The sequence below is a fragment of the Dipodomys merriami genome, unplaced genomic scaffold, assembly GCF_024711535.1.
Source record: "Dipodomys merriami isolate MVZ:Mamm:240054 unplaced genomic scaffold, mDipMer1.0.p SCAF_21, whole genome shotgun sequence".
Classification (NCBI taxonomy): Eukaryota; Metazoa; Chordata; class Mammalia; order Rodentia; family Heteromyidae; genus Dipodomys; species Dipodomys merriami.
Genome location: NW_027203493.1, coordinates 7,278,341 through 7,301,676, shown reverse-complemented (window position 1 = coordinate 7,301,676; position 23,336 = coordinate 7,278,341). Strand labels below are relative to the sequence as shown.

Sequence of the window (23,336 nt, the reverse complement as noted above, 5' to 3'; positions counted from 1 at the left end):
TAACGTATGTTCAGCCTACAAAAACCCCCTCCGCTGGTGCGAGAGTGGAATACAAAACAGATGGACTCAAAACTGGACGTGGCAGTATACACACATCTATAATGCCAGTCTGGGGAGGCAGAGGCTTAGACTATAGTGTGAGACCCTGTCTGAAACTATCCCCAAATAAGATGCACACAACACCTGATTTTTTTCTTTTTAATCAAGTTTAATAATACACACTAGAACAAGTCACAAAAGAGGGTGCTGCTGCTAACCCTAGAACTATACTCACCTCCAAGCCCACCCCAGGAATCCCAAAAACATCAGAAACTGGATCTTCTGCTCCTGGAGAGACCCGTGTCCCTGGGGAGGCCCAAGCACACCTCAACCCTTCTGTCACACTTCGATCCTCCCATCCTATCCTCAGACTCACTTGGCTTTTCCCCTTCCTAGACACAGGCCCCTTCCCTCCCTGAGTCCCAGAACTTCTTCCCTCCCCAGGACACAGAGAGGTAGCAGCAGCATGGTAGTTCAGGGCCCTCAAGTCCAGATCTATAGGAGCAGCTGGGTTCTGACCCAGGGTGGAGAAACATTGCAGTAGAGTTGTCAGGGCATTCAGGCACCTACACATTCCACGTAATTGGCAGGGTACAGACCAATGCGACCACTCTGCAACTGGCCCTGACACCAGCCCTGCTCATCCTCCTCGCTCATCTTCAGAAGCTCCTCCCCTGGGGAAAGGGAGATTGGTCATAGTCAGCTGCCCTGGCCTGGGCAGGCTGTTTCCCCAACCAGGTCAAGGACTGAGGGGGATGGGGCAGCACAAGAGCCTGCCAGCCAGTAAGAAGAAACCTGGCTCAGGCAGAAGTAGTCCAAGTTAGCAAACTACCCTACCCCAGACCCCAGGAGTCAAGCCCCAGCTGGCTGGACCCAGAACAGCCTAACCAGCCAGAGAACTAACCCTTAAGAAGGTGTCTTCTCCTCGACTCCTACTCAGACAGGTAAGGCAGAGGCTGAACTGGGAAAGGAACAGGAGAAAGAGGCCCATGTTACCTGCTCGGAAACTCAGCTCATCAGCTTCCTGGCCAGCGTAGTCATAGAGTGCTCGCACCCGCACCCCAGTGGCAGCCTTCCTGGGACTGTCCTCATCTGACCACTCTTCATCCTGCCCACCACTAGAGGGAGAGAAAGAAAGACAGAGTTTCAGGGCATAAGGTTGACCTTAGGCTATAAATGTCCCCAGGACTTCGGGGCAAAGGGCTCACCCCTTAAGAGGGATGCTTTAGAGGTAGATGGGAAGGACTTGAAAGCTAGTCACACCTCTGCCAATCACACTGAGTGAGACGTGTGGCCAAAGCAAGAGAGAACATGGGAACTTTCTGACAAATCAAAATCCCTGTGAAACCTGGTATCATTACCTCTAAGTCACCCTCAGATCCCTGGTATCAATATTCAACCCACTTCAGTGTGAAGGGGAGGACTTAGAGAGAGAGAGAGAGAGAGAGAGAAAGCAGAGACAGAGTTGTTTCTCTTAGCCAGGCTCTAGGCTCTCACCCTGGCGACCCTGGAGGCTGGGATGGAAGAGTAGTGCCATCTCTAGTGGGCATGATGCTGGTCAAAGTAACCTCATCAGGGTTCCGGCCACCCTTCTCCTTCCTGCTGATTGTTCTCTGTGTGTCCAAGGACCACTCCTGTGGGAGAATGCTCAGGGTCATGCTGGGAGATAGCTGTGGTAACAGAGCCATCTGGACCACCTTCACCTACTTCATCCCAATCTCTGGCTTCCTTCTAGGGTTCTTAAAAAATTCAAGCCCCACCCAAGCTGTATCACATGCCTCAAACTGTGGCCAGTTCATGGCCATTCCCGGCCCGTGGGTGCTACGCCACCAGCGCAGATCGTCCTCATCACTGGCTGCCTCAATGCCCTGGTGCAAGTCTCGGTGGAGTTCATGGAACCTAAGGTCAGAGGTGTTCAGTAAGACAAGGAAGTTCTGGGCCCCAGTACCACCCAATCTCCATTCAGCCTAACAGAGCCCAGTGGAGGTGGAGGGGACCCCATGCAGCCCTCACTTGTCACTGCTGGAGAGGTCAAGGTGCTGGTGCAAGGTGAGCAGCATCTCCTTGAAGAAGAGAAGTCGCTGGCGCTCCGCGGCCTGGCAGCTCTCAAAAGCCTGCTCCATGTCCTCCATGTAGCGTGGAGTATAGCGGTGCAGCTCCGCCAGGGTCTGCTCATACTGGGTTTTTGTCTGGGATAAAGAGAAGGGCACCGAATTAGTTCTAGATCTAGGATCAGACTAGATCCTGGGCAATCAGGATTAAGACTGGTTTCAGTCCTCAAGCAGCTTTAACAAGGGAGGTGACATTCAGGCACAGCACTTAAAAGAGTCTACTGGAATTCCAGACAGCCTACTCCAGACAGTGAGTAGGCTGGTGGCTCACGCCTGTAATCCTAAATACTCAAGAGGCTGTGATCAGAGGAAAGCCGTTCAAAGGGCCCATGAGACTCTTATTTCCAATTAACCACCATAAAACTGGAAGTGGAGCTGTGGCTCAAAATAGTAGAGCACTAGCCTTGAGCAAAAGAGCTCAGGGACAGCACCCAGGCCCTAAGTGCAAGATCAATGACCCAAAAAAAAAAAAAAAGCTGAGAGAAATCAGAAACAGTTTCCTGGAAGCTGTGGACTTGGAGGTGGACACTGAGCAGCACCTCAGGGTACAAAGAAGAGCTAGATACACAATGCTAGAGGGAAGAGCACTCTAGGCAGAGTAGGCAATATGAAAACTCCTAGGTACAAAGAACTGGAGATCTGTTTTTTGTTGTTGTTTGTTTTGGTTTGGTTTTAACCAGTCCTGGGGCTTGAATGGGCCTGGGCACTGTCCTTGAACTTCTTTTGCTCAAGGCTAGCACTTGATTCACAGCGCCATTTCTGGCTTTTTCTGTGGTTAATTGGGACTTTCCTTTCTGGGCTGGCTTTGAACCATGATTCTCAGATCTCAGCCTTCTGCGTAGTTAGGATTACAGGTGTGAGCCACCAGTGCCTGGCTGGAAATCTTCAAGTGCTACAGACACCCCAGTCCTGGCACTGCAGTACCAGTTTCTTTCTTGGGTAAAGCAAGTTCATTCTCTAAATGATCATCTGGAGAAGACTACACATGGGAACTGAAGCAGGAAGAGTACTGGGGATGGGAGCAAGACTCTCAGGAAACCCTGGGCCTGTACCTTCTCCGCCTCCTTGGCACAGCGGCCCACCCGCTCCTGCAGTTTCCGCAGCTGCTCCTGAGACACAGCGCTGTCTGCCTTGGCGTGGTTCTCCCGGGTCTGGGCTGTCTTCTCATCCTTGCGGGCTGCATGGTAGCTCTTCTTAGAAGCCTCAACCTAGCACATATGGGGACAGCTTGCGACCCTGGACACCATGTCCTGATTCCCTTGAGCCCCAATGCAGACCTAAAAGGGGCCTGCCCGGATACCCACAGCGCCACATCTCACCTCCTTCAACCTCTTCAGCCAGGGTTTCTGGGCCTTGCGGAAGCCATCTTCAGCAGCTCGGCTCTCACGGAAACCACCCAGCACTGGCCGGTGAAAGGCCCCCCGCTGCCAAGTGCGCACCCGCTCACTGTCCGGCCCGTGCAGCTTCTCCCGCACCTCCAAGTGTAGCTCGCTCAGCCGCTCGGCAGCAGTGAAGAAGGCATGCCAGGCCTTCTCCAGTGTGCCATATTGTGGGCCTACAGAGAAATGGGACTTGAGCCATGCTGGGGTAGCACCCCCAATGAACCTCTCTCTCCCTACCACTGGGCTCTGTTCTGGAGGGCCAGGCCAGAGCACAGTGAGGATAGGGCTGCTGTGACCCAGGCAACCTCATGCATCCTTGTCCCCACCGCCACCATGAGGCAGGGTCATTATTAATATGAAACAGGGAAAGAAATCGAAGCTCAGAGTAGTTAAGGGAATTTTCCCAGAGCATTACAACTACCAATGGATCTGAGAATCATGCTGCACAAACGCTGCACCTCGGATCTTCCCCCAGAGTGAGAAGACTGGGGCTCCCTCTCAGCTCTTCTAAGCTGTGTGACTTTAGGCAAGTCCTTTAGCCTCTCTGAACTTTCCGTTTCTCCTTAAGAGAATGGAGAGACAGCCGGGTGCTGGTGGCTAATGCCTGTAATCCTAGCTACTCAGGAGGCTGAGATCTGAGGAACTTGGTTCAAAGCCAGCCTAGGCTAGAAAATCCGTGAGACTTTGATCTCCAATTAACCACTAGAAAACCAGAAGTGACGCTGTGGCTCAAAGTGGTATAGCACTAGCCTTAAGCAAAAGAGCTCAGGGGCACCCAGGCCCAGAGTTCAAGCCCCACTACTGACAAGAAAAAGAAAAAGAAAGAAAGACAGACTGGGGGGTTGGGGGGGGAGGGTGTTGGGATGGACTTAATTGGTAAAACATGCTTGCCTAGCATAATCGAAGTTCTGATTTCCATCCCAGCACAGCAAAACCACCACAAAAACAAAAACACCTGCTCTGAGGGTCCCACCCGCAGTCCTCTGTTCCCAGCTAGACCTGCACAGTGGGCTCACCCTTCTCAACAGTGCCTCTCCATTTGCGGGCCCAGTCGGCCAGCTGCTGGGCATAGGCCTTCTCAATGCGGGCACGCTCCTGGAAGCAGCTGACCAGGTCCCCGCACAGCCGGTGCCCATCTTCCACTCGCTGCACCGTCCGCCTGTAGTTGCCAGCCTGGTCACATAGGAGAAGGGTAGCTTTGCCAGAGAGAAGCCCACTGGAGGGCTGCGGCTGGTGGTTAGGCTCCACCACTGGAAAGGTGGCTATGCCCAGAGACAGGAGCATGTCGGTGCCATCCCAAACCCGGGCCCCAGCTGCTCACCTCCCAGAAACTGCCCCCTAAGGCCTCCCCTCCAGCGTCTTCTTCTGGAGCCATGGTGTCCCCGCAGCACGGAATGGTGGCAGATTTGGGGCTGTGGAGGGCAGAGGGTAAGCAGGAAAGTTGTTCTGATACTTTGGGGTCCTCTTCTATAGGAGAGGTCCTATTTCTGGGCTTTCCCCCAGTCCCAATTCCCACCACCCAGGGAACCATCAGACCTAGAACTGAGATAGGACTGGAAGGTCTGAGAAGGAGCCAGGATAGGAGGAAAGATGGAGTTTCAAGGCTGGTCCACTCATCATGGGTCTCCCCTTCTCCCCCTCCCTCACATACCTGGAGTCTAGAGACGATTACTTCAGGGACCCAGGTGTTCTTCAAGTCTCCAAGCTGCCACTGTGACTCTGCCTTAAAGTTAACAAGAGCACAGTGGAGAGTGAGGGTGGGGGGCCTCCAGTGTCCAGGGCGGTGCCCAGCTCCCCCAATATAGCAACTGCTGTCAGAAGCGCCAGATTCCTGGCGGAGAATGCCAGGCGGGTCACACGATCCAGTGGGGGATTAGATGGCAGGCGGGGGTGGGTGGTGGGCAGGATGCCCACTCCCCCGCAACAGATGAGAACTCCTATCCAAGAAGGGCCCCTTGAATGACAAAACAACCGATGAGCAGACCAGGCCAAGCCAGAGGGCAGCCTCAGCCCTCTCCCTCAGCTTTCCATGCTGGGGAGAGTGGAAAGGGAGCCAGGAGCCCTAGGTTGGCCAGGAAGCTTGGACAACTGTTAAGGGAGCCTCAGCTCCCTCTAAGGTGGAAATTTCCCCCACTTGATCAGCTTCCCTGCTAGCACTGATGCAAACCAGACAACAAGAAAGAAATGCCAGGGACCTAGTAGTCACAAGGACAGTCCTGAAGAACCCCACAAGCACCAAGCAACTCAGTCCTTCCTTCAAACACACACACACACACACACACACACACACACACACACACACACACACACACACACACACACACACACACACACACACACACACACACACACACACACACACACACACACACAGTGGGGTACATCAGGGAGCCAGACAGCCTAAAGCCAGTTAGAAGAGTGTTCTCTAGAATCGCCAAGGAAGGCAAGGTGAATTCCAACTCCAAGACTAGAGAACCCAGTGGCAGCCAACCCTTCCCCTCCTGCCTTTGGGCAGGGTCTCAGCTGTCCCCAGCACTGACTGACTCAGCCCTAGAAGGAAATTACTTCCTCTGCTGAGTAAGCCCAAGGGACAGTCAGGCCAGGAGGACAGAGTGCACACCTGCTGCCCCAAAGCAGGGCTGTCAGAGCGCTCCCTTCAAACCGAAATGGGCCTCTACTTATCTTTTTTTGTTTCGTTTTTTGCCAGTCATGGGACTTGAACTCAGGGCCTGGATGCTATCCCTGAGCTTCTTTTGCTCAAGGCTAACACTACCACTTGAGCCACAGCACCACTTCTGGCTTTTTCTATTTGTGGTACTGGGGAATCAAACACAGGATTTCATGGGTGTTAGGCAAGCACTCTACCACTAAGCCACATTCACAGCCCTTATCATATATATATATAAAATCGTATATATATAAAATCGTATACATATAAAATCGTATACATATAAAATCGTATACATATAAAATCGTATATATATAAAATCATATATATATATATATAGTGTGTGTGTGTGTGTGTTTGTGTGTGTGTGTGTGTGTGTGTGTGTGTGTGTGTGTGTGTGTGTGTGTGCGCCTATTCTGGAGCTTGAACTCAGGGCCAAGAGCTGTCCTTAAACTCTTTTTTGGGGGGGAGGGGGATTCAAGGCTACCACTCTACCATTGAGCCATAGCTCTACTTCTGGCTTGGGGGGGGGTAGTTAATTAGAGATAAAAGTCTCACAAGGCCAGGCTCACACCTGTAATCCTAACTACTCAGAAGGCTGCAATCCGAGGACTGCAGTTCAAATCCAGCCCAGGAAGGAAAGTCCATGAGACTCTACTTAGCCACCAGCAAACTGGAAGTGGCATTGTGGCTTAAAGTGGTAGAGTGCTATCCTTGAGCACAAAAGTTAAGGCACAGCACCAAGGCTCTAAGTCTAATCAAACCCTATGACTGACTGGGGGAAAAAAATTCTCACAGACTTTCCAGCCTGAGCTTGCTTTCAACCGTGATCCTCAGATCTCAGCCTCTTAAGTAGCTAAGATTACAGATATGTGCCATCAGCCCCTGGCTCTACTTATCTTTCAAAACTCATCTGGAACATCTTCTCCAGCCACTTCCTCTATTTCTCCATCTTCTGGCTCCCACAGCCCTGTATCCTCTCAGGCAGGGCATATCCCTTATGAATACACCTGTCCCCAGTTATTGATAGACTTGTGCAGTTCCTATTTGTGTTTCCTCAGGCACTGGAGGCAGTCATAATTAGCTAAGTAAGAAAGCAAAGGGTGTAGCTCAGTGGTAGCGTGCATGTTTTGCATGCTCAAGGCCTTGGGGTTCAGTCTTTAGCATCAAATGATGTCTGTCTGGAGACCAGAAAATTTCTAACTTCTTATGGGCAGTAGCCCATAAGAAATCAGTGTGGCTTAGTGGTAGAGTGCTTGCCTAGCATGCATGAAGCCCTAGGTTCAATTCCTTAGTACCATGTAAACAGACAAAGCTGGAAGAGGCACTGTAATACAAGTGGTAGAGTACCAGCCTTGAGCAAAAGCTCAAGGAAAGTGCCCTGAGTTCAAGTCCCAGTTCAGGCCCTGAATTCAAGCCCCAGGACTGGCCAAAAAGAAAGAAAGCAAGCCTCCCTGGAGACCCTATGAAGGTACAGATGGTGGAGGTTCCTGAGCACCAGAACCTCTTAGGTCTTCTCCCACTTGTCCAGAGGGGCTTGCCAGACTTGGGGAGTAAGAAAGCTGCAGTCACCAGGTGCCGGTGGCTCATGCCTGTAATCCTAGCTATTCAGGATCTGAGGATCACAGTTCAAAGCCAGCCGGAGCATTAAAGTCCCGTGAGACTCTTACCTCCAATAAACCATTAGAAAACCAGAAGTTGCACTGTGGCTCAATAGGTAGAGCACTTGCCTTGAGCTGAAGAGCACAGGGTCAGCGCCCAGGCCCAGAGTTCAAGCCCCACGACCAACCAAAAAAAAAAAAAAGAAAGAAAAGAAAAGAAAGAAAAGCTGTGGCCGTAAATCACAGGACCTCTGGAGCTGTCCCATCACGGGCCTGAGGCCCCTGCCTGCTCCAGCCTCCTCCTTGCTCCCAGGAGAGCTGCCCCCCACCCATTCCCTCTCTATGGCCCCAGAACAGAGCAAGCTGTGTCTGCAGGGCTGGCACGGCTCCCTCAGGCCTTGCAGTGCAAACACCAGCCCAAGCCCCAGGCACAGCCAGGCCCCGCAACCCAGCTTCATCTCCTGTGGGATAGGCTTGCAGCTCACATACTGTTAGTGAGGGTTTGCACCTTGTGCCTCCTGACCTCCACAGATACAAACACGGGAGAACACGCTCTTTCCCGAGGCAAGAGCTCCGAGAGCCCGTAATGAAATCTTCCCAGCCCAAGGTCCCACACCTACTGGGCCCAGAGAAATCTTACGGGGCACGGCAAGATCACCTCACTGCCATAGCCCTTGTGCTGGGACCAAGGTAGGGAGTCGTGAGCTCCCACACCAGCCAAGGGCTAGGGGTTATACCTCCAGTACTGTCACCCTACCCTGCCCAGCTGTGTCCTGAGTTACAGGCTGTCCCTCGACTTCTTCCCCCAGCGAGTCCTTCTCAGCAGTCCACAGTCCTAAGATCTGAGGGCACAGAAAAAGGGCAAGCTATAGTCCAAGCAAGAGCACCTAGCTAGGCCTGCGGGGTTGGCACCGGCGCCCAGCACGTCTCGGAGGTACAGGGAGGGGGTGGTGCAGGGAAATCGGGAGGAGGCAGGGCCAGGGAGGGGCATAACAAAGGGGCACTTTTGGAAACCCGACCTGCCGGCTGAGGTGCCCTGCTCCCTGATGACGCACTGCAAAGCCGCAGCCTCCACGCCAAATCTCGGAGCCCAGGGGCCACCGATCTCTGGCCTTGACCCCGATGTTCCGCGCCCCTCACAAAGCCCCCGGCCCCCAGCCTCTGGCCCACCAGGCGCGGCACAATCCAGAGCCCGTGGAGCCCACGGAGGAGCGACAGCACCAGGCCTAGGCTTGGAGGCTCTAGGAGTTCTGGGCTAAACTTGTGGAACTTGGTCCCGGCGGGGGTGGGGCCTGCGGGCCACCGCGGCGGGGAGGGGGCGTCCCCTGCCTGCCTCGGCCGAGCCCGCCGTGGGCTCCGGATGGTGGGTCCAGGCGGCGGCCTGAAGAATCCCGAGGAGCCGCCGGGGCGCCAGGCCCCCTGCTGGAGCCCCAGAAGCGCGGCGAGGCGGGCGGCTTAGGGCCCTCGAGGGGGCCCCCCCCCGCCCCGGAGACGGCTCTCCCTGCAGCCCCGACGGCCCAGAGTCCTCCGCCCGACTGCAAAGGATCGCCTGGCTGGCGCCGCCGCCGCGCAGAGGTCTCCCCAGCCCTCCCGGTTCCCACGCAGCGGAAGGGGGTGGCCGGGGTCTCCCCCGCCCGAGGCGGTCCCATTGCAAACTTCGGGAGCGGGAGAAGCAGCGGGGGGGGGGGGGGCGGAGAGGGAGGAGGGGCGGACCAGAGCCACGATTCGCGTCCCCGCCGAGGCACTCACCGCGTCCTCCCGGGGCCCCGCGCTGGGTGGGGGTCCGGCCACGCTCCAGCCCGAGTCCTACCACTCCTCGGCCAGGGCCGCCGCCTCCCGCACCGCGCCGGGCCGGGCCCTCCCCCGGGAAGCCCAGCCCCCGGCCCCGCCCTCCCCGCCGCCACGGCCCCAACCCCGCGGGCCCCGCCGCCGCCGCCGCCGCCGGGCTGCGCGGACTCCCGGCATCGCGGCGCCCCGCGGCTTTGCGGGGCCGTGGGATCGGCGTGCCGCGGAGGGCCAGGGCTGACGCCGCGGACCGCGGAGTCGGGTTTCGGCTTTGCCCTTCCCGGACTTAGGCAGAGCCTCGGAGACCCGTGGGAGCGAGCGGGGACCTGCACGGGCCCCCCCTGGAGGGGGTGTGGGGACGACACTGCCTCACTGAGAGGTTAGCGCGGGGAGAAGCGAATCACCACCACCCCTCGTAAGCCTTAGGAATCCCATTGTGCGGATGGCAGAAACTGCGGCTCAAGAGACTCCACCCGGGCTCGAGCGGGACTCCGAAGCCGTGCGCCCATCCACGTGCAGCTCGGCTGGTGAAGCCGGGGCGCGTTCGGAGGCCGGTGGGGGTGGGACCCAAGGCACCAGCTCCTCCCTCCACCCCCGTGCCCATCCGCTGATTTTGTACGGCTCATTCAGAAATCCCTCCGCCCGCCCTCCTGCCTCCTGTACCCGCGTGGTAGAGGACTTCAGATTGCCAAAAATGCCAACGTATCCTTAAGAAAGCCTTTCTTCCCTTATCTCCACCTTCTCCCCCCCCACACACACACACCAAACCCCCCTCCCTTCCCCTAGGACTTTTCACAGTCTGCCAGTCTGTTATTTATATCCACTGAAGTGGCCCGAGAGTGTTCCAAGCTGACCTAATCGCCACCTGCTCGGCTTCCCCGCCCCTCCCCTCCCGCTCCCTCCTGGCCCGGGTGACCCAGCGGCGATGCCCGGAGCCCCGCAGACCAGAGGGAGTGGGCCGAATGGGTCCATCGCTCAGGGGGTCCTTCCTTGCAGGGCAGATTGGCTTCGGGGTAAAGAACACCCCCTCCCCCCAACCCCCAGGCGCGCCATCCCCCCCATACACACAGTGCGCGAGCTCTGGGAGCCTGGGGCCCCCATTCCCTGAGGGGTGTGAGGACGTGCGCACCCTTTCCAAAAGGCAACTTTTAAAAATAGCAAAATCTTGTTGCTTCTAAATCAGGGAGCAACCATTGGCGCGTTCTCTAGGCGGATGAATCAGCTCGCAAAAGAGAAAGGGGGTCTGCAGAGCGTAAATGGCAGTTATTTCAGGGATAGCAGCATTGAGCTGCTAAGGGCTAAGGTGGGAGCATAAAACTGTCTCCCCAAGATCTTGGGGGCGTGGCGAGGGGGGGGAGACACTTAAGACGGGCCACCTTTGGCCTAAGGACACGTTGCTGATAGTGGATCTGAAACCTGAGCATGTGGATTCTGAAACCAGTTTCAACATCCATCTTGCTTTTGGGGCTTTGACAAATCTCTTCTCCCCTTATCTCTGTTTCTGCCTCTATAAAACCTGACAGATGACCCTGTTGACCTTCCACTGGGCCTGGTGCCCCAGTTAATTAATGATTGTAAAACAACTGCAAATAAGAGCAGCTAGGGAAACATCTAATGACGGCCATAGCAGTTTGTATTCTTTAAAATTCAGTTAGCATCCACCCCAGTGCCTGGGGGCGTTTAGGCACCTAGACAGAAAGTGTGAAAATACAAGAATGAAATTAATTACAGGAGCCGCTTATTAAAGCCTCATTAAAAATAAAGTTGGCAGCAGGCTCTGGGAATCTAGAGAAATGAGGGCATAGAGACTGAGAAAATAGCGGTTCATCAGACCTCAGGGAGAAGCGGGATGTGGTGTGGAAAACATCTGGCTTCCCTTGGGTTCAATTCTACAAGCAGAGATCAGAAATATTGCAGTTGATCTTAATTGTCTCCAGGGTACTGTTTGTGGTGTGTGTGTGTGTGTGTGTGTGTGTGTGTGTGTGTGTGTGTGTGTGTGTGTGTGTGTGTGTGTGTGTGTGTGTGTGTGTGTGTGTGTGTGCTGTGTAATGGAAGGAACGGGGAGAAACGAGCACATTTGGGCTGCTTCAAAGGAGACACACCTGCCTCTGGAAACTACTTTCCCTGCAGAAGGGGAATTCAGATTGCCCTATGGACAAAGCCTTTAATACATGCTGCAATATCAGTGCCATCCCCAACCTGAACAGAGTTGAAGATGACATGCTCCCAAGGCGGATCAAGACAGAAAGTTTTAATAAGCAGCTTGGCTCAGGGCATCAGATGGCAGATTGGTCTGTAGCCAAGTATCAGGACAACTCATAGACTCACCTTGAGTTTCTGGAATGTCCTAACCACTGTACCTTCACTTGTTTATTTATTCATTCATCCAGCCAAGAAAATATTTGAATTTTCACTGGATGCTAAACCCTATGCTTAAGTGTTGGGAATACATAAATAAGACAGAACCCCAGGAATACAAGAAAAACCAAGTTCCACAAAGACAGGACACTATTTGGCTCTGTGAGTAGGGAATTAGTCATGCAGAGAGGCATTCCAAGGCGGGTGCTTCAGGGAGTGCCAAGCCCCAGGAGTGTTAGCATATGATTTTACGACCAGCAAGTCTGCTTTTCGGCTTCCGTGCTACACAAATGCAGCAAGAAGTATGGAGATGTTTGCATATCCTATTTGCAATGGGAGGGGGAATGGAAACAAATGTGCATCACGAGGGAGGTGGTGAATAACTAAAGTTCACCCATGCTGTGGATCACTCTGCAACAGCTGGAGAACAAAGTACAGAGAGAAATTTTCCTTCAGTTTGGTAGTGTTGGGGATTGAACCCAGGCATAGGTACGTATGCATATGCTAGTCAAGCACTGTACCACTAACCCCTAGCCAGAGACGGAAAGACGCAGAGACACACTCTTACATGAAAATCTCTAAGATACTGCTGAGTGAAAAGGTGCAGATCATGCTAATATTTAGAAAGAAAGTACACCAAATGAATTCCAATAGTTATCCCTAAGGAGAGGTCTCAAAGTGATAAAGGAAACTTTTTGGAATAATAGAAAATTTTCAGTAAGGGACTGTGAGTGTGGCTGAGTGGTAGAGTGCTTAGCACACACAACATAAGGGACTGGATTCAAGCCCCAGAACCCTTCGAATGGAATTGCAATAAGAACATGTATAAACTCTATAATTAGAATGCAGACTGAGCTGCACACAGGTGACTTATGCCTGTAATCCTAGCTACTCAGGGGACTAAGATCTGAGGATTTTGGTTCAAAGCCAGCCCAGCAGAAAAGTCTGTGAGACTCTTATCTCCAACTAACCACCAAAAATCCTGAAGTTTGGCACTGTGGCTCAAAGTGGTAGAGTGGTAACCTTGAGCACAAAAGCTCAGGGACAGTACCCTGGTCCTGAGTTCAAGCCTTAGAATGGGAAGACGAAGATGAAGACGAAGACGAAAAGAAGAAGAAGAAGAGGAGGAGGAGGAGGAGGAGGAGGAGGAGGAAGAGAGGGTGAGGGTGGAAAGGGGATAGTGGGAGGTGTTAGGTCTAAAACAATGCTGGCCAATAGAATTTTCTGTAGTGACAGAAATGTTTTAAAGCTGTGCTGTCTAATAAGATAGCCACCAGCCACTCAGCGCTATTGAGCACTTAGAATATGGCTAGTGTGACTGAAGAATTTTATTTATTTATTTATTTATTTATTGTCAGTTGTGGGGCTTGAACTCTGGGCCTAGGTGCTGTCCCTGTGCTCTTCAGCTCAAGGCAAGTGTTCTACTGCTTGAGCCACAGTGCCACTTCTGGTTTTCCAGTAGTTTATTGGAGATGAGTCTCACAGACTTTCCTACCTGGGCTGGCTTGGACTGTGATCCTCAGATCTCAGCCTCCTGAGTAGCTAGGATTATAGGCCTGAGCCACCCGTGCCCAGCTGAATTTATTTATTTTTGAGATAGGGATTTTACTATGTTGTTCAGGCTGGCCTAGAACTCCTGAACTCAAGCAGTCATCCTACCTCAGCCTCCAGAGTAGCAGGGACCAAAGGGTAGGCCACCTTATTTTATTTTATCTTTACCTATGAAATAATTTATTTTTTCATCTTCAAGTAGCTTATGAGTATCATGCATTTTGGTCAATGTCACCCCTCCCCCATCACTGAGAATTAAACCCATGCCTTTCACACTAGAGTGCATGTACTCTACCACCTAGCTAGGTGATTTATCTAGGTCAGATTTATCTTTTTTTTATATATATAATTTTATTATTTTTTTGTTTATGTTGTACTGAGGAATCAAACCCAGGGCCTCATGCATGCTAGGCAAGCACTCTACTATTAAGCCATATTTGCAGCCCCCACCCCCTCGCCCAAAGTTATCTTTTTAAAGATAACTCTGAGCCAGGCACCGGTGGCTCATGCCTGTAATCTTAGCTACTTGAGAGGCTGAGATCTGAAAAGCAGGAGTGGCACTGTAGCAAAAAACCTCAGGGACAGCTTCCAGGCCCTGAGTTCAAGCCCCTCAATTGACCCCCCCCCCAAGAGAAAGAGAGAGAGAGAGAGAGAGAGAGAGAGAGAGAGAGATCTGAGCTGGACACTAGTGGTTCACCATGTCACACATGTAATCCTAGCTACACAAGAGGCTGAGATCTAGAGGATCAAGGTTGAAAAGCAACCCAGGCATAGAGTCTGAGAGGTGCCATCTAAAAACTAACCAGTTTTTAGATAGGTGATATTGATCAGGATGCATTGTACTAATAATCCGAATTGATGAATTAAAACCCCTTTGTCCAACAAGATAAAATACAAGCTGGGTGCTGGTGGCTCATGCCTGTAATCCTAGCTACGCAGGAGGCTGAGATCTGAGGATCATGGTTCAAAACCAGCCTGGGCAGGAAAGTCCTTGAGACTCTTATCTCCAACAAGCCACCAGAAAACCAGAAGTGGCGCTGTGACTCAAGTAGTAGAGCGCTAGGCTTGAGCTGAAGAGCTCAGGGACAGTGCCCAGGCCCAGAGTTCAAGGCCCATAACCAACAAAAAATAAATAAATGAGTTCAAAGTTGGTGGGGGTGGGGGCACACAGCAAAACAAAAAACTCTGGCAATCCAGTGGAGGGTAAATTAGAGCAAGCAGAGGGTTGCAGGCAGACCTTAACTCCTCTGAAGCCCTCCTTGTTTCTCGAGTTACTCGAGGCCTCTGGACATTGCCCCAGCAGCATTCCTGACAGGCAGCTGAGTAAAGTATCAAAGTATCCTGATTCATCGACTATGTTTTTAGGATCTCAGGCAACCCCAGGTGGAAAAACTGGTCTGAGTTATCCAGTGAGACTAACCCCAGTGGGGGAGGCTGTTTCTGGGTTATGATGGCAAGAATAGCAGAGGAAAGGCTTTAGGTTGAAAATGCAAAACAGGTTTCTGAGTACAGCTACAGAGAAAGTTTCTCCAGGGGCAGGAATTTGCCCAAGGCGGATTCTTTGCAAAGTAACAGAGCTAGCAGAAGGTTCCCTGGGAGCAGCCACTGTGGTCTGTCTACCTTTCAGCTCTGAACGGTAGGAGGTCTCTGCTCAGGAAGTCAGTCCTGTCCGGTTCTAAAGTTTAGGGCCTTCCTCTGCTGGTAACATAGGAGTTCTATTAAAGTAGCCCTTTGACTTTATTTAGCAAATGAGGTGCCTGGAATACCCAGTGTGTGCCAACACCATGCTGGGTGTTCACTCCTCAATTCAAAGAAAGCACACAAGATCCCTGACTTCATAGAAGTTCAATAAAATAAAGGTCGGAATGGTAATTACAAACTGTGGTTGGACTGGGGGTATATTTCAGAAGTGCAATGTCTCTTAGCTTGTGTGAGGCCTGGCTTCACTCCCCAACATTGGGGAAGAAAAAGAAAAAGAAAAAATAGCAAGAGGCTGTGAAAACAATAACAGGAGCATAATTTTCATAGGGAGATGGTGAAAGACTTCTCTGGAAGTTTGTGTGTCTCCCTCAAAACCCAAATGGCAGTGAGCCAGGTGAACAGAAAATGAACAGAAGAACATTCCGGGCAAAGGACTGAGGAATAGGTATACACAGACCTTGCCATGGGACCTTGGCCTTCTGGAAAGAGGAGAGAGAGGCTATGGCCTGGTGAGTGATTGTGTGAAAGGACCAGGATGAGGTACGAGAGACTGCAGCACCCCGCCTCTGTTCTGCTTTGTGAGCTTCCTCTGAGTGCAGGAGGAGGCCCGGCCAGGGATATAAGCAGAGGAGGGGACAAGGGGCCAGACTGGCCTTTTTAGATACCATGTGGGGAAGGGGCTTCCAATAAGGAGTCAGGGAATGATGACCCGTGTGGCACACAACAGAAGGGTCATCACACATTTTTTAATGTTTGAAAAGAATCAGAAAGGAAGAATATCTTGTAGCTGATGAAAATTTCAGAGTCCTTATATACAGTCGTTATCAGAACACAGCCATGTTTTTGTATTTATGACTTGTCTCTGGCTCTTTTCACACTACCATGGGCAGAGCACTGAGTAGTTGCCAAAGATGGTGTGGTCTACAAAGCCTAAAATATTTACTATCTGGCCCTTTGCACCAAAATTATGCTCTTCATTGGCTCACATCTGTAATCATAGCTACTCAGGAAGCCAAAATCTGAGGATTGTAGTTCAAAGCCAGCCTGGGCAGAAAAAGTCTGTGAGGCTTTTGTTGGTTTTTGTTTTTGATGATCCTGGGTCTTGAACTCAGGCCTGGGAACTGTCCCTGAGCCGGAAGAGGCAAGGCTAGGCAGTATTCTGGATATTGCTGGTTACTGGAAGCCTGGAGGAGGTATAGAAACATTGTCACCAACCTTATGATGGGAGCTTAGTGTCTGAGGGGAGCTGGGCAGAAAACGAAGATGCAAACTTGAGGGCAAGTAGTGTCTGTTTTATACCAGGTATTGTGCTCAGCACCAGAATCTCCAGACACAACCTTGTTGGAGTGGGACCTATTCTTCTTGTGGCACAAAAGAAAAAAATCAGAGTGCTGCCAAGAGATGCCCAGAGCACTTAGCTAGGAAATAAGGCTCTGAATACTGTCCAACCCAACACTGGTAAGCAAATTTCCCACACGGGTAATGCTGAGAGCCCAATGTAAAGACTCTTGTGTTTTAGTTTCCTAAAGCTACTAGAAACAACAGAAATTGGTCCTTTCACAGTTCTAGAGAAGTTAAGGGGTGAGAATCTTTACTTGTGTGGAGTTGTGTTAGCTAGCCATCTAGAAATCCCTAGCACCCCTTGGCTTATAGCCACATCATTTCTTCATCCTCCTGGGACCTTCCTGTGTGTCTCATCTCCTTCTTCACTCTTTTTAGTTTTTAAACTGGGGCTTGAACTCAGACCTCAAGGTCTTGCTGAGCTTTTTCAATCATGACTGGTACTCTACCACTAGCCACAGCTCCACATCTGGCATTTATTTTGGTGATCAATTGGAGATAAGAGTCTCTTGGACTTCTCTGCTTGGGCTGGCTTCAAATCAAAGCCAACAGAGCACAGCTCTTCCTCAGTCTTCTAAGACTTTGACATAGGATTCAGAGTCTCTCCAGATATTACAGGATAATCACCTCATTTTAAAATTCTTAATTACATCTGCAGAGACCCTTTATCCAAACAAGGTACTATTTGCCAGCTCTGGAGATTAGAATGTGGACACACCATTTTAGAGATCATCTAAACACCTAGCAGCACACTTGGCCAGCCAGGAGGCCTTGGCTATTAGCATCCCATATCTCATCCAATGCTTCCTGAGCTTGAAAAGCAGACATAGTTTTTCTTTATGCAGCTTCATAAATATGAATGGAGAATAGATTGACAGACCTAATGCTACCAACACAAATGTGGCTTGGTTTTCTATAATTGTGACAAAAATCCCAGATTTTTGGCCTTGAAGCAGGGATAATTTAGCATGATGGGAAATGTATGATAAAATGTCTGCAAGGATGCTCACTCAGAGCTGGAAACATTGGGAACGTGTGTTTGAATTTGGACTAAGATCCTCTCCATCAAGATATTCCCTTTGGCCAGGTGCCAGTAGCTCTTGCCTATAAACCTAGCTACTCAGGAGGCTGAGATCTGAGGATTATGGTTCAAAGCCAGCCCAGGCAGGAAAGTCTGTGAGATGCTTATCTCCAATAAACCACCAGAAAACTGGAAGTGGCTCTGTGGCTCAAGTCCACCAGAAAACTGGAAGTGGCTCTGTGGCTCAAGTGGATGAGCACTAACCTTGAGCTGAAGAGCTGAGGGACAGTGCCCAAGCCCAGAGTTCAAGTCCCATGACCAACAACAACAACAAGGAACTAAGCTGAGTGAACTTCCTTGGGTAAGAGTGTGTGTGTGTGTGTGTGTGTGTGTGTGTGTGTGTGTGTGTGAGAGAGAGAGAGAGAGAGAGAGAGAGAGAGAGAGAGAAAGTACTGAGGTTCAAATTCAGGGCCTGAGGGCTATCCCTTAGCTTTTTCATTCAAGGCTAGCTAGTGCTCTATCACTTGAGCCACAGCTCTACTTCTGACTTTTTTGGTGGTTAATTGGAGATATCAGTCTTACAGATTTTCCTGCCCTGGCTGGCTTCAAACTATGACCCTCAGATCTCAGCCCCCTGAGTAGCTAGGATTACAAGCATGAGCCACTGGCATCTGACAATAGTTTTTTTTGTCCATCTTGGGGCTTGAACTCTGGGCCTGGGCAGTGTCTTTGAGCTCTTCAACTCAAAGTTCTATCACTTAATCCACAGCAACACTTCCAGTTTTCTGGTTAATTGGAGATAAGAGTCTCATGGATTTTCCTGACTAGGCTAGCTTTGAATCACAATCCTCAGATCTCAGCCTCCTGAGTAGCTAGGATTACAGGCCTGAGCCACCAGCGCCTGGCTAGTTTTTTTTTTCTTTTTTTAAATGGGGGGCGGAAAGGGGGGTGTTCACATGCTCTTGGAGATTCAGTGTCATAGTGGGGACAGAAGTCAAAGCAGGGCAGTGGAAAGGAGAGTGGGAAGAGAGGAATGTGAAGGAATGTAAAGTCATGTCTCCCAACTCCTCTAACATGTGACTCATCCACCCATAGGGAACCAGCTCAGCTGTAACAGAGAGAATCATTTTCCTTTCTGCCACTTGGGGTTTTCTGCAGTCCTCAGGAGAGACAGGTCAGAAGATGAGTAGAAGATACTGCCAGAACTCAAAACTCCTCATTTCTCATTCTCTGGCCCCCACTCTTTCCAACATGGCTATCCTATGGTGCCAGTGAGGGTACTTGAGATCAGCAAAGAGCTTTTACACCACTTTCATCGGTCCCTATCAGTAAATACTATATTGCCAAGAGTTTACATAACAACTTCTATTTGTAGAACATTTTAAAGTTTAAAAGCATCTCACAGTTTATTTCAGCCTGAGTGGTTGCTGTACAAATCTGATTGCATGGAGGAGAACCCTGGCATTCTTTGTACCTTGTGAGAGAATATGGAGTTAGCAGATGGCTCACGCCTGTAATCTTAGATACTCAGGAGGCTGAGATCAAAGTCAGCTAAGGCAGACAAATCTGAGAGACTCTTATCACCAATTAACCAGCAAAAAGCCAGAAGTGGAGGTGTAGCTCAAATGGTAGAGAGGCAACCGTGAGTGAAAAAGCCACTCAAGATCACAAAGCTTGGAATTCAAGCCCCAGTACCAGAAAAAAAAAAAATTGATTTAGTGTGGAAGGTGCTCCATTCCTACACAGTTAAGTCAGGGATTGTTTTGGTGCTTACATTGCTATCTGACACTGGCAGATATTACGCACATTTTTTTCTTGGTATTGGGGATCAGTCTCAAGGCCCATACATTTTAAGCATGTGTTCTGAGCTGCATCCTCGTCCTAAGTTATATACTTAATATTGCCCTGGTCAATACGTGTGTGTGTGTGTGTGTGTGTGTGTGTGTGAAAATGGAATAATGAAACTAGCTGAAATTGTTTCAAGAAGGAGAAAGCAGGGGTGAGGAGATGACGCAAAGGGGTGAGTCTGATGAGGCACATTTTATATAAGCATGGACTTAGTACAACAAAGTCCCTTTTGCAGCTCATATATACTAACAAAAATGGTTTGTTTGTTTGTTTGTGAGTGGTACTGTAGCTCAAACTGGTGGAGTGCTAGCTTTGAGCAAAAAAGCTTAGGGGCAGCACCCAGGCCCTGAATTCAAGCACCAGGACCCTCCCCCCCCCCAAAAAAAATCCCAAAACCAAACCAAACCAAAACTGTAAAGTCTGCACAGGAACACCTCCTTACCCTTTGGCTACGTTTCGGCCCAGTATCTGTTACCTAGGTAACTGGCAGACCTGAAAGCAGTCACCTTCCCCTCCTGCTAGGTCACATCCTGGGCCACCCCTGGTCACATGCCCCTCCCATCTGACCTTAGGAGAGTCCCAGGCCCTGAGGTCACAGCCGGGTACCATGTGGTCACACCATTCCCCCACCTGGCCACACCTCTTCCTGTCCCTGGCCTAGATAAGTCCTGGCCCAGGGGTGGGTCGCCCCTTTTCCTTTTCAGCCATACTTCTCCACTATGCATGGTGCGGGCAGCAGTTCAGTAAATAAACTTCTCCTAGGGATGGGAAGGTGGCTCAGTTGTAGAGCGCTTGCCTTGCATGCCTGAGTCCCTGGGTTCGATTCTTCAGCACCACGTAAGCAAAAAGAAAAAAGCTGGAAATGGTGCTGTGGCTCAAGTGGTAGAGCGCTAGCCTTGAGCTGAAGAGCTGAGGGACAGTGCCCAGACCCAAAGTTCAGGCCCCACGAACGGACCCAAAAAATAGCGTGTGGTGTTCTCTTTATCAGCCACCTAATGAAACCTAACTAATATACCTTACAAAAAAAATGTATATATTTTTTTAAGTATTCACCCAGGTGACTCACACCTGTAATCCTAGCTACTCAGGAGGCTGAGAAATGAGGACCACGGTTCAAACCAAGACTAGTCAGGGATTCTTATCTCCAATTAACCATCAAAAAGCTGGAAGTGGAGCTATGGCTCAAGTGGTAGAGTGATAGCCTTGAGCAAAAAAGCTTAGGGACAGTGCCCAAACCTTGACTTCAAGCCCCAGGACTCACACACAGAGACACACAGACACACAAATTCAATTTTTGCAGAAGCTGGGAGGCAGGCCTTCCTTTAACATGACTATGAATGTGCTCAAATTTGGGTACTTAAAGATGTATTGGAGATGCCAAGCAATAAGAACTTGGGAAGCATGAGTTCTAATCAGTCTGTTTCCAATCCTTTCAGAGGAATGTGAACTTTCAATTACCCACAAGGTCTGCAGAATCCCCCAGGCTGTCATTTGCAAACCACTGGCTGCAGTGGGGAAGCCTGCACACTTCATCTGTGCAGACTGTGGATGGTTTTGCAGACTCAGCAGTGTGGGGATCTGTAGACAGCTTGAACAGAGTCAGAATCATGTATCAGCCTGCACCAGGAAAAGGATCCCCACTAGATGAAACTTCACACAGGGAGAGTGCAACACTGGCTAGCACCAATTTTACAGCAAATAGTAAAGACCACAGATTCTAAAACTTAAAGGCCCACCTAGTCCTTCCCTTTTCATCTTATGATGACTTAAAAAAAAATGAAAGAGAAAAAAATGAGCCCAATATCACTGAGCCTAAGTGCAATGTTTTTCACCCTGTGCTCTATTATCTGTTCTAGAAGCCATGAGAGCCACATTGTTTTGCAGATAAAAGAAATTGGCATTATTTAGTGTCATGCTCATGGCCTGTCCACCTTCCAGTGTGAACACGAGACCTGACTCGCTGTCACCAGCAGCTTTTGAATGAGTTGCCTGTGAAACTTTATGTCAAAGTCCCATCACAGACAGGACCAAACATCTATAAGTGGGGTTTCATGGCATAGTCTCTATGGAGGCCTGGTTGGACCATGCACCCTCTCATCAGAGTAGCAACAATAAAATAGATGTCTTAAATATAATTGTCAAGGGGCTGGGAAGGTGGTTCAGTGGTAGAGTGCTTGCTTTGCATGCATGAGGCCCTGGGTTCGATTCCTCAGCACCACATAAGCAGAAAAAGCCAGAAGTGGCGCTGTGGCTCAAGTGGTAGAGCGCTAGCCTTAAGCTGAAGAACTGAGGGACAGCTCCCAGGCCCTGAGTTCAAGCCCCAGGACCAGCAAAAAATAAATAAATAAAATAAATATATTTTATAAGTATAAATATAAAATTTTATATATATATATATATATATATATATATATAGTCAGCCAGGCACCAGTGGCTCCAGGCCTGTAATCCTAGCTACTCAAGATACTGAGATCTGAGGATCATAGTTCAAAGCCAGACCAGGTAGGAAAGACTTTTACTAATTAACTAATTAATTTACTAATTAACCACCTCCAGAAGTAGAGTTGTGGCTCAAGGGATAGAGAACCAGTCTATCTCAGTGCTCAGGCCCTGAGTGAAACCTAGTATCAGCACACACACAAAAATACATGTGTCGGGCCTGGGAAGGTGGCTCAGTGGTAAACTGCTTGCCTTGCATGCATGAGGCCCTGGGTTCGATTCCTCAGTACCACATAGGCAGAACAAACCGGAATGGTGTTGTGGCTCAAGTGGTAGAGCGCTAGCCTTGAGCTGAAGAGCTGAGGGACAGCGCGCAGGCCCAGAGTCCAGGCCATGACCGACCCCCAAAAAAAAAAATATATGTGTCCAGTTATCACTCGATGGCTCATCAGATAAGAATGGATGACATCAAGTGGCTAGGCAGTTGGTTAATTGTGAATCAAAAGGAAGCAAAGTAAAATCTAGGTTAAGGGTGCCTTCAAACTCAACTGAAACAGGGCTTTCCTGGTATGTGAAATACAGATTTCCACTATTCTCAATGCTTCCATCTACCATGGAACATTTCCCAGCCCTAAAAACAGATCATGGGAAAACCTAGTATCAAACAGGACATTTCCCTTGCTCATGAAAATCCTGCCTTTGCATTTCCTGCTGCCTCTGCTAGGAATGCTGTCCACACCGATGTGACTCAGTCTCTCCAGATTCATCTTAAGTGCTGCCTTCTTTGGGGAGACTTTCTTGATTTGGTCCTTTCCTCATCCCACTCCAAGCTAACTTAAAGGGTCCCTCTCCTGGGGCTGGGGGTTTAGCCCAGCGGAAGGGCGCCCGCCTGGCGCGCCCAAGGCCCTGGGTTCGGTTCTCAGCCCTAGTTTAAAAAAAAAAAAAAAGGGTCCCTCTCCTTTAACCCTTCTTCCTCCCCATGCTTCCGCTCTCACGAAGCTTCTCACACTCACTGTCTCTGAAATGAGTATTGTTGCAAAGAACAACAAACCCATACTATGTGGAGTGTGTTAGAAAGGCATTATAGAGTTGTGTGTTGGATCTTTGGGGGAGGAGCTCAAAGCAGTGGGGTTTTGCTGTAGATTGGAAACAGAAAGAAGTATGCACTATTTTATGACTGTCTATTGAAGGGGTCTAGAACATGCCACCCCGAAACTTACCACTTTAGTTTTCTCATAGTGCTGGGGATCAAACCCAGGGCCAGCACATGCTAGGAAGCACTGTACCACTAAGACACATTCCCAGACTATCACTGCATCATTATTATGATTATTTTGAGCTAATGCTTGAGAAACAGCGAATACAGAAAAGGTTGATTCCTTCTTCCCTTTCACCTAAGAGTAGGCCATGAAATTTCCTATGAGAAAAGTGCCCTTGCTATACCACGAAGAGAACATTCTTATCCTCAGAGTCCGCCCTGACATGGACCTG

General features: G+C 50.1%; 1 protein-coding gene across 3 annotated transcripts; it reads right to left on the bottom strand.

Moving 5' to 3' along the window:
- Nucleotides 1–196: 196 nt before the first annotated feature.
- Pacsin3 (protein kinase C and casein kinase substrate in neurons 3) lies at nt 197–9,655 on the bottom strand. Of its 3 annotated transcripts, XM_070032417.1 has the most exons (12): nt 9,551–9,652; nt 8,559–8,643; nt 5,184–5,255; nt 4,854–4,944; nt 4,549–4,705; nt 3,470–3,705; nt 3,203–3,358; nt 2,053–2,228; nt 1,818–1,938; nt 1,537–1,673; nt 1,036–1,157; nt 197–713 (listed from the first exon to the last, which is right to left on the bottom strand). In XM_070032417.1, exons 4-12 carry the CDS (start codon nt 4,905–4,907, stop codon nt 598–600), a joined length of 1,275 nt encoding a protein of 424 aa, XP_069888518.1. In that variant the 5' UTR covers nt 4,908–4,944; nt 5,184–5,255; nt 8,559–8,643; nt 9,551–9,652; the 3' UTR covers nt 197–597. The 3 variants fall into 3 exon arrangements, with proteins under 3 accessions (XP_069888518.1, XP_069888517.1, XP_069888519.1); XM_070032416.1 differs by lacking the exon at nt 8,559–8,643 and having other exon boundaries at nt 9,551–9,655; XM_070032418.1 differs by lacking the exons at nt 8,559–8,643; nt 9,551–9,652 and adding an exon at nt 8,821–8,881.
- Between the last annotated feature and the right edge of the window lie 13,681 nt (nt 9,656–23,336).

Excerpts from the sequence above, each read along its gene's own strand:
- Pacsin3 (XM_070032416.1), bottom strand. The coding sequence starts at position 4,907 with ATGGCTCCAGAAGAAGACGCTGGAGGGGAGGCCTTAGGGGGCAGTTTC. Across the intron at positions 1,939-2,052 it reads GACCTCTCCAGCAGTGACAA|GTTCCATGAACTCCACCGAG; the intron begins GTGAGGGCTGCA and ends CTCTGACCTTAG. Across the intron at positions 714-1,035 it reads TGAGCTGAGTTTCCGAGCAG|GGGAGGAGCTTCTGAAGATG; the intron begins GTAACATGGGCC and ends CCCTTTCCCCAG.